Source organism: Narcine bancroftii, chromosome 2, assembly GCF_036971445.1.
Source record: "Narcine bancroftii isolate sNarBan1 chromosome 2, sNarBan1.hap1, whole genome shotgun sequence".
NCBI classification, from domain to species: Eukaryota; Metazoa; Chordata; class Chondrichthyes; order Torpediniformes; family Narcinidae; genus Narcine; species Narcine bancroftii.
In genome coordinates this window covers 236,403,949-236,420,768 of record NC_091470.1, presented here as the reverse complement: position 1 = coordinate 236,420,768, position 16,820 = coordinate 236,403,949, and the positions used below count along the sequence as shown (strand labels likewise).

Sequence of the window (16,820 nt, the reverse complement as noted above, 5' to 3'; positions counted from 1 at the left end):
TGCAATGCATACAAGTGCGCTGGTTGTGCACACACACACACGCCATGAACACACACAATGTCTGCATGCAAAAGCCGAGAGCTTTTGAGAAGTCTGGATTTTTGGGTGATTCGGATTTCTGGAATCCAGATTTTCGGATGTTTACTGTCCCTTGAAGAAGGGCTCGGGCCCAAAATTTTGATTACATCTTTTTATCTTCTATGCTCACTGTGAGACCTGCTGAATTCCTCCAGCATTTTTTGTGTTTTTGCTAAAATATTATTTATATTTGCATTTGAAATTAGATTTAGACCATTATGTCCCAGACTAAAGAAAGATGTTATAATCCAATGGTATTTTCAGATTTTGATTTATATCATGATCTGGGATATCAGAGATCCTTTCCTAACCTTGAACTGAGATAGATGGAGGCCGCCCTTTAATAATTTGAGATTTTTTTGTAATTATGTTTCTGAAGAATGTTTTGTAACATTCCAGATGGCTGAATTATTTGAAGGGACGACACAACATTCTTTATCCAAAGAAATGGAATAACCTCAGACACAAAAATAAGTCCCAAATGGCATTGAGCAAATTTAACTTGCATCAAAGCTATTTGGACTTAAGTAGATAGTGCGACTTTAGGCAGAAACAAATGCAATTTAAATGTTAATTGCAAACAAACATGTATGGAGGCAAGGACATTTTGTTTGTCGAATACATAACCAAACACTGATTTTGTGGATTAGTATTTGAAAATACAACTTGAATTGTGTATTAGTGTATTTAATTTTGAGGAGCTCTTCAAATGTAAAATGGTACTGGTCATGAAACTCACTATAAATTACATCAGATTACCGCAGTACAAGTTTCACACTCAATAAAAATTTAAGCACCACTTGAGACAACTGGGACACAGTTAAGAAAAAAATAACTTGATTTTCCCCAAATAAATATTTCATCAAGATTATTCATAAATAGCGATTGAAGTTATTATTTTTGTCCCAAGTCCTAAGGTGGCGTGGTTGGCGTAGTCGTCAGCACAATGCCTTTACAGCGCAGGTGATTGGGACCAGAGTTTGAATCCTGCGCTGTGTGTAAGGAGTTGGTACATCCTCCCTGTGTCTGCTCCGGTTTCCTCCCAACATTCGAAAAGTACCGGGAGTGTAGGTTAATTGAGTGGCACAGACTTGTGGGGAGTTACCGTGCAGAATGTCAAAATTTTAAAATTTCAAATTGAATTTTCAATAATTTAAATTTAAAAGTCTGCCCTGCGTCACTACCTTCCCTCCCACCTAAACTATGATAGCTAAGTATAGCTAATAGCAAGGCTTTGAGACACCCCAGGCAAGCTAGGCTGGACTTTTGAGGAGATAATTTTGGGAGACTTTTGTCTTTATGAGGAGACTTTCGTCATTTAATATTCTATCAAACTTCTGCAGGTATAGGTGGAAAGTGTACTGATTGGTTTCATCCTGGCCTGGTTTGAAATAGAAGGTGGTAGAAACCTAGTCAAGTCCATCATGGGCACCAACCTTTCTACCATTGAATACATCTATGTGAGGCACTAGCTCTAGAAGGCAGCCAAGATTATAAAGGATCTCCATCACCCTGGTTATAATCACTTTCACTACTACCTTCATGCAGAAGGAACAGAGTCAAAAACTATCAACTATCTGGCTATTTAATCTCCTTAATTATCCTAACTATAAATCAATCCAGGACCTTGCTACAAAATCATTCTGCACAATTGAAATATGGCATCTTTGTTGCACTAACTGAAACTATGAATATTTATTTATCCTTTTGTATTCATTGCATATTTTACTGTCTCATGATGCACTATATAGTAATTTAATTTATGCTATGGCTGTTATATCTTACAAATATATCGGTGATGTTGCAGCAAATAAGAACTTTGATGTCTTCTATGTTTTTGACAATAAACTCATGTCATGCCATACGTGTAGAGATAGAAAAATAAAATGAACCCAAATCCTGGATGGATGGCAGGCAGAATGGTTATTTCTGATATTGACAGAAAAAAAGAAGCAAATTACCTGAACTTGGAGAAACTGATATTAAATCCTAAAGCTTTTTTATTTTCTCTATTTCCTCTTGTTAATGAAATAATCCAGACCTGATACATTATCTCTGTTTCCATTTCCACATATGCAGCCTGCCCAACTGGGTATTTCCATCATTTTTTTTTGGCCATTTAAATATCACATTTCAAGCATTTGCAACATTTTTAATTGATATTTTAATCTCCTGCCTTTGCATTATTTTCGCACAAACGTACTCCCCATTCAAACTCAAACTTCCTTGTTGTGTTGGGAGCAGAAATAAAAATCAATTTTGCTACTGTAACAGATATATTAAAAATATGTGGATTTGAATGTAAACCACAGTGCAGAAGAAAAAAAAAAGCATATTAAGTTATGCAAATTCTGAAATTAAAGTAGAAGGTTATACATATGGGAGAGGTGGGGAACAATTACAATACTTTCAAATCAACATTCCAATATTAACATGAACTAGCAAAACTTTAATTTCATGAAATAAAATCTACAAATCAACTAATGGCTTGAATAGTTAACCAATAATTGATTGATTATTACTTTTTTTTTAGCCATTGCGCTTAACCATATAACCACTTACAGCACAGAACAGGCCAGTTCGGCCCTACTAGTCCATGCCATAGCAAATCCTCGTGTTACTTTTTCATGGACCTGATTTCAATGGTTGTTTAAACATTTAAAAAAAAACCTCTAACATTTTTATGCACTCTCGGATGTAAGGAATACAGGTTATTGACATTGTCAAAATGTCATGTTAGCCCAATCTTTCTGATATTCCATGATCTGGTTGACATAAAGTAAATTGGATTATCTAACAAAGGAGGTTTAAAATTATTTTTCTTTGTTCTTTGGTTATGTGTTTTGGCTGCGTTTACAATTTGTAGATACTTTGTAATTTTTAAAGTTTCAAAATAGTGTTTACTTTTACCATTTCAACTGGTAAAGCTGATAGAGGACTTTGCTTGCTGTCAAAGGAAATTTGATGACTGACCCAACTTAACTGCAGTCCTATCAACCAAATCAGGAGACCATGACGAATGATTCAACACCTTGGGAATCACTTTTTAAAATGCCTTTATAGGACCTCTTCTCAGATAGAACTTCAATAAAAGCAAACACAGGGGACAGTAAACAAATTTGCTGTGACTAAGATATCGAGTGTTAAGCTTGTTAAAAATAATTGTGAAAATACAATATTTGCATCATTCACGTGCATTTTCTTTCTGGTGAAATATCTCATAAGGTTAAAACTTCTGGTACATTATCATTGGAGTGTGAAGGTTATCAAAATTTTTCAATGTTGAGTAATTTGTGGTTAAAAATATTGTAGGTCTTCAAATATTAATAACGCACTACTTGTTACAAGCTGCCTAATCCAAAGTAGGTTTGATGTGCAAAGCAATTGATCACAGCATATTATTAAACATTTGATCTGCCATCTCGCTTTGTAATTGCATCCTACTTTCTTCAGTGTTTAAAACTGCATCACTTTGATTTCTGATTGTGCTATGAATATCAATTATTCTTCATGAAAAAATGTTGTAATTTTAAAATGTAGATTCAGATTGTCATACTAATTGTCCGCTTTAACAAAGGTCCAAACAACCACAGCCCATTGCTAAATTCCTTCAGTGGAGACTACTCTTCCCCTTTCAATATCACTAGCAATGGCCACCAACTTTTTCTTCGTTGGTCTGCTGATCATGGTACCAACAAAAAAGGCTTCAGAATCCGTTACGTTGGTAGGTATCTCATACTGTCCTGCTTTCCAATTCCTCCAAATCAAAATTAAAACAAGCTGAAGTGCAATTGAAAAAAAAACATTTTGTGAACATCCCCTGCTTTATTTTACCAGCCTTTTATTGCAGCACTCCAGAGTCTCCTCCCCACGGTATCACACTCAGTCAAACAGGAGGTCAGCTCAACAGTATTGTTCGCTGGGCATGTGAACCAGGTTACAGACTTATTGGGAACAGCACTGCCGTGTGCAGGAAATCACCATATGGATTTTATTCTTGGGATGTACCTGTTCCTGCCTGTCAAGGTAAACATTCCTGATTCATGATTTTGTGTGGTTATTCCTCTAAATATGACAGATACTCCTAATGTTTTTGTTTTCTTCAAGTTACGATCTCTGGCTTTCATTTTTGTTTTTAACATGTTACTGCTTCTGTAAAATTACCCCTCACCCTTCCCCTAAATGCCCCAGTTTTAGCCAGGGACCTGCTAATGTACATGATTCATCATATCACTAACCACAATGCAGGTCAAGGGTGAGGATCCAACAATAAAAGAAAAAAGGTCACTAATTTCTGTTAATTATTCAGAGACAAAAGTCAGACACAAAAGACTGCTTCCAATTACGATTTGATAGCAAGTCGTCACTTCAGTTCAGTTGTTTTCAGGAGTGCATTTCTGCCGGAGCTCACCGGAGTGTCTCTCCAGCACCTCAGGAGGCCACTCCAGCTCCTCCTTGTTGCTGTTTTTGGTGAGCTCCGGCACTTAACCAATTAGCACTGCACCCCTGGTTGATTTGGTCTGATGCTTTCAATATCATGTCTGATCTCGCTGTAAAATACCCAGTAGATGTTAAATCAAACAAGGAATTTTATAGTCTACAAGGTGTTTTGTCACAAAATTGGCCTTTCAAAATCTAGATTATGGTTTGATGATAATAATAATCCAGACCAAAATCCAGAGGTAGATACAGAATCCATTCTCTGGCTGTTTCAACTGGAGAGATTTGACCAATTTCCAAACATCCCGCTGGAAGAAAATTACAAACCAAGTGAGAAATAAAACACCTATTTGAAGGGGAGAAGAACTCGACATGCACTAATGTTCAAGGTTTGTCTTCTGCTAGCCAGAAATATCATTGGGCAACCACGTGGAGACGATGGTACAAATTGGCATCTGGCTCAGAAGTGCAGCAATATAAAAGCCTGCATGGTGGATAGTACATCTGTGTATTGAAAATGCAGCCAGTTAACTAAGATAAAGATCACGTTGACATATTGTTAATGCTTCATTGAATGAAGTAAAGAGCTCTGTTCTTAGTATCATCCTTCTATATTGACAATAGCTGTCATGGAATATGTTTTGAACTGACATATAGCCATATGATTTGTTACAAGGAAAGATTAACTCTACTGAAATGATGCCAAAATCTATAAATCCAACAAATAAATCGAGAGACTAATATTGGAAAGGTCACCAATGGAAAGATTGCTCCTGGCAGTGAAATTTATTGAATCATAGAGAATCAAAGTATTGTCACGCCACAGAAGGAGCCAATTTTGCCCATTAAACTAATGCTGGCTTCTTGTGGAGCGATTTGTTCAATCTGATTCTCTAACTTTGCTTATCGACCTGATAACTATTATCCCTGATGTGTCTCTTCAATTCCTTCCTTTATAATTTCTGCTCAGATGGTGAATTCTAGATCAAAACAGTTGTGGCTGTAAAGTTTTTCACCCAGTACTGTGTCTTTTGCCCACTACTTTTAATCTCAGTTATTTCAGTATATTTGTCATTTTTTTTAACTTTAGAGATACAGCATGGTAACAGTCCCTGATGGCTGATGACCCCATAACACCCAATACATCAATCAGAAATTTTATCTGAAAATGAGTGCAGCTTTATTCTGTACACTTTATGGCGCCTATTATTATCTTGCCTATCTGCTTGAAATCACTTGAAAACCTTCTGTGCTTCAAGGCAATGTACAAAGACTACATTGTTTGCATCAAGATTCGCACCCTATCTGCAAAAAAGAGGGAGAGAGAAAGGAACTGAAAAGTATCAGATAAGGTTATAAACAGTGCAAAAAAAATCTTTTAACTACCTGAGTTAGTTTTAATAGCCATGTGATTTTCACGGCTTCATGGCACTTTAATAAAAATGTTTATCAGCTCCTATTAAGACAAAGTTGGCACAGCCATTAGCACAATGCTGTAACAGCATCAACAATCAGGACCAGGGTTTGAATCTCACACTGTCTGTAAGAGTTGGTATGTTCTCCTCGTGTCTGTGTGGGTTTTACCCAGGGTCTTTGGTTTCTTCCTACCATTCAAAACACACAAGTGGTTGTAGGTTAATTGGTTGGGTGTCATTGGACGGTATGGGCTCATGGGCCAAAACGGTCTGCTCCTGAGCTGTATGTCTAAATATAAATTTAACATTTAAAGTTTTGACCTGGGGAAGTGACCATTACAGACTAATTTCAGTGCAAAGGAGTTATACAGAATGCTAGGGCAAAAGAAAGCAGTTAATCGAGAGTACCCGGGCCTATGTATTTCTCTAACTGAGAGAATAATGGAGAGCTAAGTTACATTGATAAAATTTTATGTCAAGTTACAAGATCAAATTGATCACCCCAGCCTCTGTTTACGTATCTAAATAAGACGTAGAATTGAAACATAATGTAAATTTTAAAAAAATTAAATTTAGACATATAGCTCGGTAACAGGCCATATTAGGCCCATGAATCTGTACCTCCCAATTACATCCAATTGACCTAGAACCCCCATTATATTTCAAACAGTGGGAGGAAACCGGAGCCCCTGGATGAAACCTAAGTGGACGTAGGGAGAACATACAACTCCTTACAGATAGTGTGGGATTCAAACCCAATTCCCGATTGCTGGTGGTGTAACAGCTGATGCACCATCATTTACTCAAAAGACTGTTGTTGAGAAACCAATAGGCTTTTATTCCCTTAAGAACACAAGAACATCCATATTGTTCATTTGTCCTACACTGAGCTTTAAGGAGCTGTGAAACAGCTATTTTTACACAGGAACCTGTGGAGAGGGGCCACAGGTACAATCGGCCAATAGGTGTCCCTGACCAGACAATTATACATCACAGTGGTTTACCACATTCACCACTTGTTTTTAAAAAGAGATCAATGGGTGAAGTGTATCCTACAAGGTTACAATTCAAAGTCACAAGTTCAGTCCTTCAGGTGGTCTGGTCAATTGCTCAGACCGTCATAGCACCCGTTGTGGCTTCAGTGTCATGGTGGGATCCTGGATGGTCTCAGGTATCTGTACATCCTCATCAGTGTTCTGATGGTGGGGAGGCACCAATGAGTCCTGTGTAAGCTCCCTTGGGACATGGGCAGGCTATCAGGGGTCAGGTGCATTATGTGTGTTACATGGTGAGGGGGGGTGTTGGGGGAACAGCTGTAGTCTCCAGGTCCCCTGAGGGAGCCAAGTCCCTGACAGAGATGGTGTCTTTGTGTCTGTCCGGGTTGGTTTGGAGGAAGTAGACCCTTTCGACTAAGGGGTCAAACTTATGCTCCTCACATGCTTACAGAGTAGGATGGGCCCTGGGGACATCAGCCTCATCGATAGTGTGGTCCCAGTCACAGATTTTCTGGGAAAGGAAAACATACGTTCAGGCAGTATGGCATTTGTAGCCATACAGAGCAGGGATCTAATGGAGTAGAGGGCCTCCCGGAGAACCTCTTGCCAGCGGGAAACTAGGAAGTCCTTAGACCGCAATGCTAGAAGGACAGCCTTCCAAACCGTAGGGTTCTCCTTCTCCACTTGCCTATTACCTTGGGGGTTGTAACTCGTGGTCCTGCTCGTGGCAATGCTTCTGGCCAACAGGTAGTGGCACAGATCATCACTCATGCTATCCAAATATAACTGTGGAAGACAAACAGAGTGAAGGGGCTGTGCAGGGCCTTTATGACTGTGGCAGCAGTCATGTCTAAGCATGGGATGGTAAATGGAAAACAGAAGTATTCATCAATGATATTCGGAAAATACACATTGCAGTCTGTGGAGGGCAAGGGACCTTTAAAGTTGATACTGAGTTGCTCAAAGGGGCAGGTGGCTTTAATTAATTGTGCCTTGTCTGGCCAGTAGAAGTGCGGCTTGCACTCTGGTAACTCCGGGGTGGCAGAGATCATTGTGGAGGTTTTTAAGCCGGTGGCACAGGTTCCACAGGATAGGGCATCTGGTGGCTCATTAAGTTTTCTGGCCGGTACACATTATTGTAATTGTAGGTGGACAATTCAATTCTCCACCTCAGTATTTCATCATTTTTGATTTTACCTGCTGCTGATTGTTAAACATGAACGCAACTGCACATTGATCAGTCAGCAGGGTGAATCTTTTACTGGCCAAGTAATGGCCCCAGTGCCACACTGCCTCAACAATGGCCTGGGCCTGTTTCTAAGCTGAAGAATGTCGAATCTTGGGGCCCTGTAAATGACGTGAAAAGAAAGCGACTGGCTTGCTTGCCTGGTTAAGCATTGCTGCTAGGGTGAAGTCTGACGCATTGCTTTCTATCTGAAACGGGGTGGATTCATTCACAGCATGCATTGAAGCCTTAACATGACTGAAGGCTGCACGAGCCTCTGCCACCAGGAGGAAGGATGTGGATTTGATGAGGAGATGGCCCTTATCTGCATAATTACAGACCCACTGAGCATAATAAGAAAAGATCACAAGGCACCTCTTCAGGGCCTTGAGACTGCGTGGAAGGGAAAGCTCCTGGAGCAGCTGCATAGTCAGGGTCCAGGCCAATAACTCCATTCTCTATGACACAGCGAAGAATGGCCAGATGGGTTGTGCAAAACCCTTACTTAGTCTTATTATAGGTAAGGTTAAGGAGCTTGGCTGTTTCAAGTAATTTCTGGAGATTGGTGTCATTGTCTTGCAAGTTGTGGCTAAAGATGGTGATGTTATCGAGGTATGGGAAGGTAGCCTGCAACTTATACTGATCCACCATCCAGTCCATCTCCCGCTGGAAGACCGATGATTCGATTGTGGTCCCAAAGAGGACCAGCAGGAAGTGGTAGATCCGGCCATCTGCCTCGAATGCCGTATACTAGTGGTCCTCTGGGCGGATAGGGATTTGATAACATGCTAATTTCAGGTTAATGGTCAGAAAGACCCAATACTGGTTAATTTGGTTGACCATGTCGACGATGCATGGGAGCGGGTATACATCGAATTGCATGTACCTGTTGATGGTCTGACTGTAGTCGATAACCATCCCATTCCGTACTACCACTACCTATGCTCTCCAGGGGCTGGTGTTGGCTTCAATGACCCCCTCCTTGAGTAAGTGCTGTACCTCTACCCAGATGAAAGCCCTGTCTCTGAACACTTTACTGCCTACTTTTGGTGGTGATGGGTTTACAGTCAGGAGTGAGGTTGGCCATTAATGACAAAGGGAAAATTTTGAATATGGAGAGCCGCAGGTCATGTGTGGTAAGTGATAGAGTTGCCGGTTCAAAAACTGTCGATTACATACAGTGAGGAGTGAATGGAACCCTTCAAACTCTATCATCAAGCTTTTAAGGTGACACTGATAAACCAGTCCCAACAATACAGAGCTGTGACATTACCATCAGTCTAAAGTTTTTATATTCGGTACCCTGCACTGTTAGAGTCACATCGCAGAAGCCCCTGAGGTCCACTGTGTTCGACCTAGGTGCCAAGGAGACCTTTTGGTTCACCAGCAGTACTGTGAGAGAAAAACACCGCACTGTGCCTGGGTGCATGAAGCTCTTCATGCTTCCACTATCGAATAAGCAACTCGTCACATGGCTGTTTACCTGAATATCCATCATCAACCTGGCAAGTTGATGTCAGCTGTCCTGATTGAGCATGATGGAGGCCAGTGTCAGGTTATTGCAGTCAGTAATGTCCAAAATGGTGGCCCCAGTGCCCACACATGACACTGCTGGATCCCGAAGATGGCACCTAAAATGGTGGCCTCCATGGCCCTACTTGGCCTTGAAGATGACACCCTAAATGCAGCTCTCACAGAACGCATATGTTGCTGCTGGCTCTCACTGATGACGTGTCTGGGACAGTGGGCCCCACGATCTGCACACGGTGCTGCTAGGAAGAGGTATTGACTTACATAGTTTGGCATAGTGGCCCTTCTTATCACAGCAGGAGCAAGTCGAATTCTTCGTTGGGTAGCGGTTCCTCTGATGCTTGCTCAGTCCACAGAAGTAGCTCTTTGGATGCTCCCTTAGCACTGCAGCTGTGGTCAGGTCACCACCAGAGCCGGAGGAATGCAACAGGAGATGATTGTGGAGCACAGCTCCCATGGTCAAGTCATTAGTGGAGCAAAGGGGTGGTGATGCATCCAAAGATGTCTATGCTCAGGGTAACCACAAGGCCTCCAGGAGAGTCACCTCCAGCATACCTGCCAGCTCAACTGCTCTCTGCAGACTGAGGTCCCTTTGCTCTAGGAATCTCTGTTGCATGTAGTTCAACCTGATCCCTGCAATGAAGGCATCCCGGATCATGTCCTCTGTGTATTCTATATGTGAGGTCTATAGCAACCTAATCCTCCAGTCTATGTGCAATAAGAGGTGACTTTTTGCATTGTAATTGGACAAATACATGTATCATTCATGTCCAGTCATGCGCAGGTGGGCAGAGAATGTGACACTAAAAGAGACAGATGGACAAAGAAAGATTGGCAGGTTGAGAATGGTGGATATATACACAAGTGTGAGAGAGAAGAGTGGGCAGTGCATTAATGTGAAGAGATAATGATTCGGTCATATCAGAACAGGATCGTAAGTCCTCAAGCTTTGGTTTATCTCCAGTTTAGTTCAGAGAAAATCTCTGCAGCCTGTTGCTCAGTCAAAAGCTTTCTTTGCAAATATTCATGCTTACTCTTCTGGTTTCCAGAGAAAAGACTACTTTGACTCTCTTTCTGCCGAGATTCTGCACACTTCATAAATACGTCAGTGTTTGGGATACAAATGTAATCTCCACTGTACTGAACTGAGCTAGACACACAGAAGTAGACCATCTCTGTGACCATCACTGCCACGGTCAGAGTGGTCTGGAAACACTTCTTCCTGCTGTTGGGGTAGACCCCAGTGATCAGCACATTGGAGAATATTTTCCACTAGTGATATAGCTCCTCTATCAGGTAGATATACAAACAAACATGTTTTTCTGAAATATTAAAGAGACTAAGCCCTCCTGGCCATATCTCTTCTCCTCTTTCCTGCCACCCCATGTCACGGTGCCAAATCAGCAGTTTGCATATTCAAAGTTTTCATTTTTGGGTCCAGAACGAATGGATACAGAACATGAAATGTACATTGACAGGAGTCGTGAAATTCATAACAGTTGTACAATTGTGGTTTGAAATCAAAATTCCAATCAAATCACCATCAGCTCCCTGTCCAATTTCTGGGCCATTATTTTCAACATTCAGACTGGAAGATGAACACTGGCATTTGGTTATCTCCAGCTTCCCCCTCACTGTGAGTTAGATTTCACATAGGTTTGATTGGCCTCTGTGGTCTTTCTTGGCATAATTCTAAAATCAATGCTGAAAGAAACTATGTAAGAACACAAAATGCAGGAGAAGCTCAGCAGGTCAAACAGTGTCCTTTATGTAGCAGAGATAAAGATACATCGTCGGCGTTTCGGGCTCGAAATAAACTATGTTCATTCTGATTCTCATCACTCACAATTTTTCTAAATACTGAGAGGATCAAATCCCAAATAGGTTGTTTTCATTGGCAAAATAGCATGAGGATGCCAATTGGCCCTCAGTGTGCATGTTAGGGGTTTCTGCATGTGTTAGGCTGGGGATCAAGATTGTGGCCCATCTGAGGATAATCAGACAAACACATTTTGAGGACTTTTTTTGCTGACAAGCACAATTATTTAGGAACCAAAACATCCTGAAGAGTAAAGATGTAATCACCACCCACATCCCTTCAAGGAAACTGCAGTCAGAGGTTGTCTATTTTCCATTTCGTAAAGAACTGTGAATTCCTGTAATGGTTACACCAATACCTTTCAGATAAAGCCCACCAAATGTACTCCATATTATTTGCACATTCCATCTTTGTCAAGGGAAAAAAAAAATCACTCCTGTGAACTGACATTATTTTCTTCCCCTGGACTTAACATGTTTGTTCCAGATCTGTACCCTGCTTACGATGTTGATTTACTTCATTCATAGGATCTCTGGCCCATCACATGCATGTACACATTTTGCCCATCTATACTCATACCATTTATCTTCATTTTGTCTATATCCTTCTCTGCCTTGTCTATTTGTGCCTGTTTAAATGTCTCTTAAAACTAGAGATTGCACCACCTCCATTGACAGTAAGTTCCAGATATCACATGTTAACACATCTTTTATAACACTGTCACTGTCCCTTGGGATTCATGACAACAAACATAAATGAGAACTAAATATATCAAATGTTCTCTTTGCAAAAATAAATTCTCCTCAAATCCACCTTAAAACTTCTTTCTTTCACCTTAAACCCAGACCTTTTGTTTTTGATGCCTCTAACATGGGAGAGAGATTCTATTAATGTTTCTTGTCATCTTATGTACCTCTTTCAGGTCACCTCTCGACCTGCTTTGTTCTATGGAAAAGCCTATCCAATCTCTCGCCATAACCAAGCCAATTTTGGATTAATTTTATCAACTCAGTTTGAATCCCATTTTCCTTAATCTTCTAGACCAGCCTAACATGTAGAACCTTATACTGTAGAGTGCTGTACTAAAGTCCCCATAGACGGTGTCTATATCCTGCCATCATCAGTCTTCTCAGTTACCTTCTCATAAAAAACTAATTCAAATGAATGAGGCAAGATTTTCTCCTCACAAAGCTGCTGACCATCCTTGATCTATCTGTGTCTCTCCAAATGTACATAAATCCTATCCTTTGGTATTTTCTCCAATAATTTCTCCACTCTTGACATAAGACTTACTGCCCTGTAATCATCCAGTTATACCTGTTGCCTTTCTTCAATAAAGGAACAATATAAGCTATCTTACAGTCTTTATCACTTCACTTGTAGATAACAAAGATGCCCTAATGGCTCCAGGTCTCTGCTTGTATCCCATCTGTAATGATCTGTGATAGATCTCATCCATGTACCCATTTCTGGGATAGATCTCATCCATGTACCCATTTCTGGGATAGATCTCATCCATGTACCCCTTGCTAAACTCACTATCTTCCTTATCCTTCTACTTGGTGAATACATATGAGACATTTTCATTTCAGACATTGTCCATATTACCTGGCTTCACACATAGGTCATCCCTTTGGTTGTCCCTATGGTGGTTCTTGACCTTTTTCTTTCCACACACATACCACTTTAAGTAATCCCTATGCCATTGGTGCTCTATGATTAGTAAGGGATTGCTTAAGGTGGGATGTGAGTGGGAAGAGAAAGTTGAGAATCACTGCTCTAGACCCAATTATTACTGAAATATTTTGCTTGAGACAAATTGTCATTGGCCCATTTCCTTCGGAGTGATGAAACCGTGCACATAACAAGTCAATTAGGTCCGATTAAAACAGTGGTTTTCAAACTTTTTCTTTCCACCCACACACCACCTTAAACAATCCCTTACTAATCACAGAGCACCAATGGCATAGGGATTACTTAAAGTGATAAGTGAGTGGAAAGAAAAAGGTTGAGAACCACTACTCTAGATACACTTACAGAACTTTGTGGAATGATCTTTAATCCTACTTGCCATCCTATTTCCCTCCTAATTTATTTCTTAAGTTCTCTGTGACACAATGTATTCCTCAAAAGATTTCCTCAACTTTACCTATACCTGCCATTTGTTGCCTTTTTTTCTGGTCAAACATGATTGCTAATATGGCTTCATTAAATATATGTACAGTATATATAAAACGTTAGTACGTAGCATTCATGAGGTGGATGATTTGTTCCAGCAATATCATGTGGTGTTCCCAAAGCATCAGTGAATGGAGGAGTGTTTGCCACTGATTACTCAGTAAGCACGCGTGTCAACTACTTTTGCAACGATGGCTATCGGCTTCCATCAAAGGAACACTCCTCTGCTGTGTGCCAACAGGATGGTACATGGAGCAATCAGAACCGTCCACCAAGGTGTATAGGTAAGGAATTTAAACAGCCCGCTTTATATTTGTGATGTGTATTGTGTTTTAAATGACAAGTTGTATATTGATAGAGATGAAAACTTAATTATCTGTTTCTCAGAAACAGTCCTAGAACTTCATTTTTGATATTGTACAAATATAAAATTAAATTTTTATCTTTGGAATAGGGCAGGAAATTTAAATATGTGTACAATTTTTTGGTCTCTGGTCAAGACAAATGTTCTGTTCAGATATCAGATGGGAAAAATTGTATTACTTTATCCTTCTGAAGATATTCATAATTTCAAAGATTTTAGTTATTGTTGACATATTATCACGGTCATGAAAACTTCTGAAGAGCCTTTTGTGAATTGTTGTAGAAATAAGTATTCAATTACAGAAAGGTCAACACAGAGTTGGTAACATTTTAAGTTGCATGGATTTTTCTTATGTCTAAACAACAGTGAACCAGAGAAAAATGCCACATAAAGCCTTTGATAATTATATGAGGTTATCCTTCATGGAGGGTCTCAGTGATATTGTCGTCTCTGATCTCATTAGCATTAGGAATATATTCACACCACTAGTCGATGAATTGACACATGAGAGAACTGCTGGCAAACCCAAATGGATTAAAGAGGCAGTGACTGTGTAATTGTTTCAGTGATCTCGAAGTGAACATTATATTTATGTCTGAAGGGAATCTGCTACTGCATCCCCAGACTTAATGTTGGGCCACTGCCTCTTTCTGATACGGATTAATAGCATTCACTTTGGTATGCATGGCACAATTTCAACATTTACATTTGACTCAATACTTGAGAAAGGAGCAAGCAACAGATGGATAGATTCCAGGAGAAATTGAAATTAACCCATTTTTAAACTGTTAATTTGGGATTGCAGGTGGCCCTGTTGCCAAATCGCGCATTTTCAGAAATATATATTTAAAGTGGGGCATTCTTGTTTCAAATAAGCAACATTATCATTTTAGCAGCATTAAAGCAGAATCTGCATATTTATGCAGGTAGCTGCCCTGTAATTTGTACACTCACTCAGTGGCTGAAACAGAATGCCATAAATTGGAGGTGCTGAGGGGAAGGGAAAGCATGGAGTGACTTCAGTCGAACCTGCAGAGTATCCCAGCTAATACCTGCATCAGCACCACAGATAATAAAGCATTTGCAAATGGAAGATAATGGTGCACATGTTTAGAAAATGCATTGTAATAATTGCGAGATATAAAAAATATAAAAGCGATGTCCCAATCTGAACATCTAAGCTCACACATAATTTGCTACCTTGAGGATGATGTCCTCCGTATTATATTCAGAATGAAGGAAACAATGATTGTAGGTCTGAAACTGACAGTTCATTTTCTCTCATGGGGTAATCAGTTGCTGTTATCACAGGCATAAAATGCAGATGGGGAAATTACCCTCGCAATTCACTGGCAACAAGAAGTGCCTCACCCAGTTCTTAGTGGGGAGATTTTCAATAGAAAATTAAAACATTATCTTCAAAAGGTGTACAAGCCACTTTGCACCCCTGCAATTTACTTACAAGTGTAACCAAATGGCAATTTATACTTAAAGCAGGATTGTTTCAGGTGATTTGTTTTGATGGACAGAAAAAACATGGGGGAATACATACCTAGGTCTTTGAAGGTGGAGGTAGAAACTATTCTAGTGATAATAAATAAAATATAGAGTACAAAATCAAGGAAGTGATAATAAATATCATAAAACATTGAGCAAGATCTTCTGAAGCCTTGTGAATAATTACAGGAAAGCCTGTTCAGGATGTTGTAAATGTTTTGGAGAAGGAACATGGGAAATTTATTATAATTGTGACAGAAATAAAAGACTATACTTGTATGGACAAACCGAGGTTGTTCTTTGCGGACAATTAAGAAGGCTATGAGCAATAAGTAGATATATGTTGCCAGGAGCAATGAAGGGGTAACCAGCAGAAGATGCTGAAAAAAAGATGAAGAGAATTTACTCTGAGTAAATCATTTGTTACAAAGAATGATAGGTGTAAATGGATCCAATAATAATTTTCCAAGAAATTGGGGAAGCATTGGAAGGGAAGAATTTTTTCATCAAAGACCAGACAGAAGTCTGATTGTGTCAAGGATCTTGTGTATTTCATTTTATTCCATTTTCCCCTTATTCTGGGGAGAATCTGGAAATAAACAACAACAATACTTGTTAACTTTGAATATGTCATGCTTCCTTTGATTCAGTTTTGGGACATTACTGGGGTTAAAATCTTGGAGTTTGATCTTAATGTCATAATCTCATTAATAGCCAACACATTTTACCTTCAATCTTCAAACTTTATTTATTTATTTTTGGCTCAGTTAGTGGCACACTCCACTCTCACTTAGAAAATATAATCAGTAATCTATAGACTCAAATGCATACAGGAGAGGTCATGAGAAAATGCAATACAGTCAAAGGTGAGCTCTTCTGATAAAATGAGGCACTCATTCTCCCCTCAGTAATTTAGCATTTTCCATGGAGCTAATCAAAGAGAAGCAAAAGTATTTTCCAGGACTTTAGCCAATATGTATTCCTCAGCTAACATTGCTAACCACATTCACTAGTTATTTTTCTCATGACTGATTATGCAGCCTTGCTGGTGAAAATTGGATGCCACTTTTACTGAATGATGACATTTCAAAAGTACTTAATTTTTTAATATAAATGCATTAGAACCTTCTGCTTCAAGTCATAGAATTGTACAGCTCAGAAACAGGCCCTTCATTCCTCCATATCCATCCCCCATGGTACCTACTGAGAGGAGACCCAGTCACATACATAGGTCCATATCCTTCTATGCCTTGGAGATTCCTTGTCTGGATGCTTCTTA

The 16,820-nt window shown here is 39.6% G+C and overlaps 1 protein-coding gene across 4 annotated transcripts in view; it reads left to right on the top strand.

The window, feature by feature from the left end:
- Positions 1-16,820, top strand: part of csmd3b (CUB and Sushi multiple domains 3b) — a 927,060-nt gene that overhangs the window by 813,279 nt on the left and 96,961 nt on the right. For all 4 annotated transcript variants that reach the window (XM_069920534.1, XM_069920535.1, XM_069920537.1 and 1 more), the window contains 3 exons: positions 3,656-3,802; positions 3,916-4,104; positions 13,779-13,964. In XM_069920534.1, the coding sequence (XP_069776635.1) occupies positions 3,656-3,802; positions 3,916-4,104; positions 13,779-13,964 (522 nt within the window). The remainder of the gene's footprint in view (positions 1-3,655; positions 3,803-3,915; positions 4,105-13,778; positions 13,965-16,820) is intronic.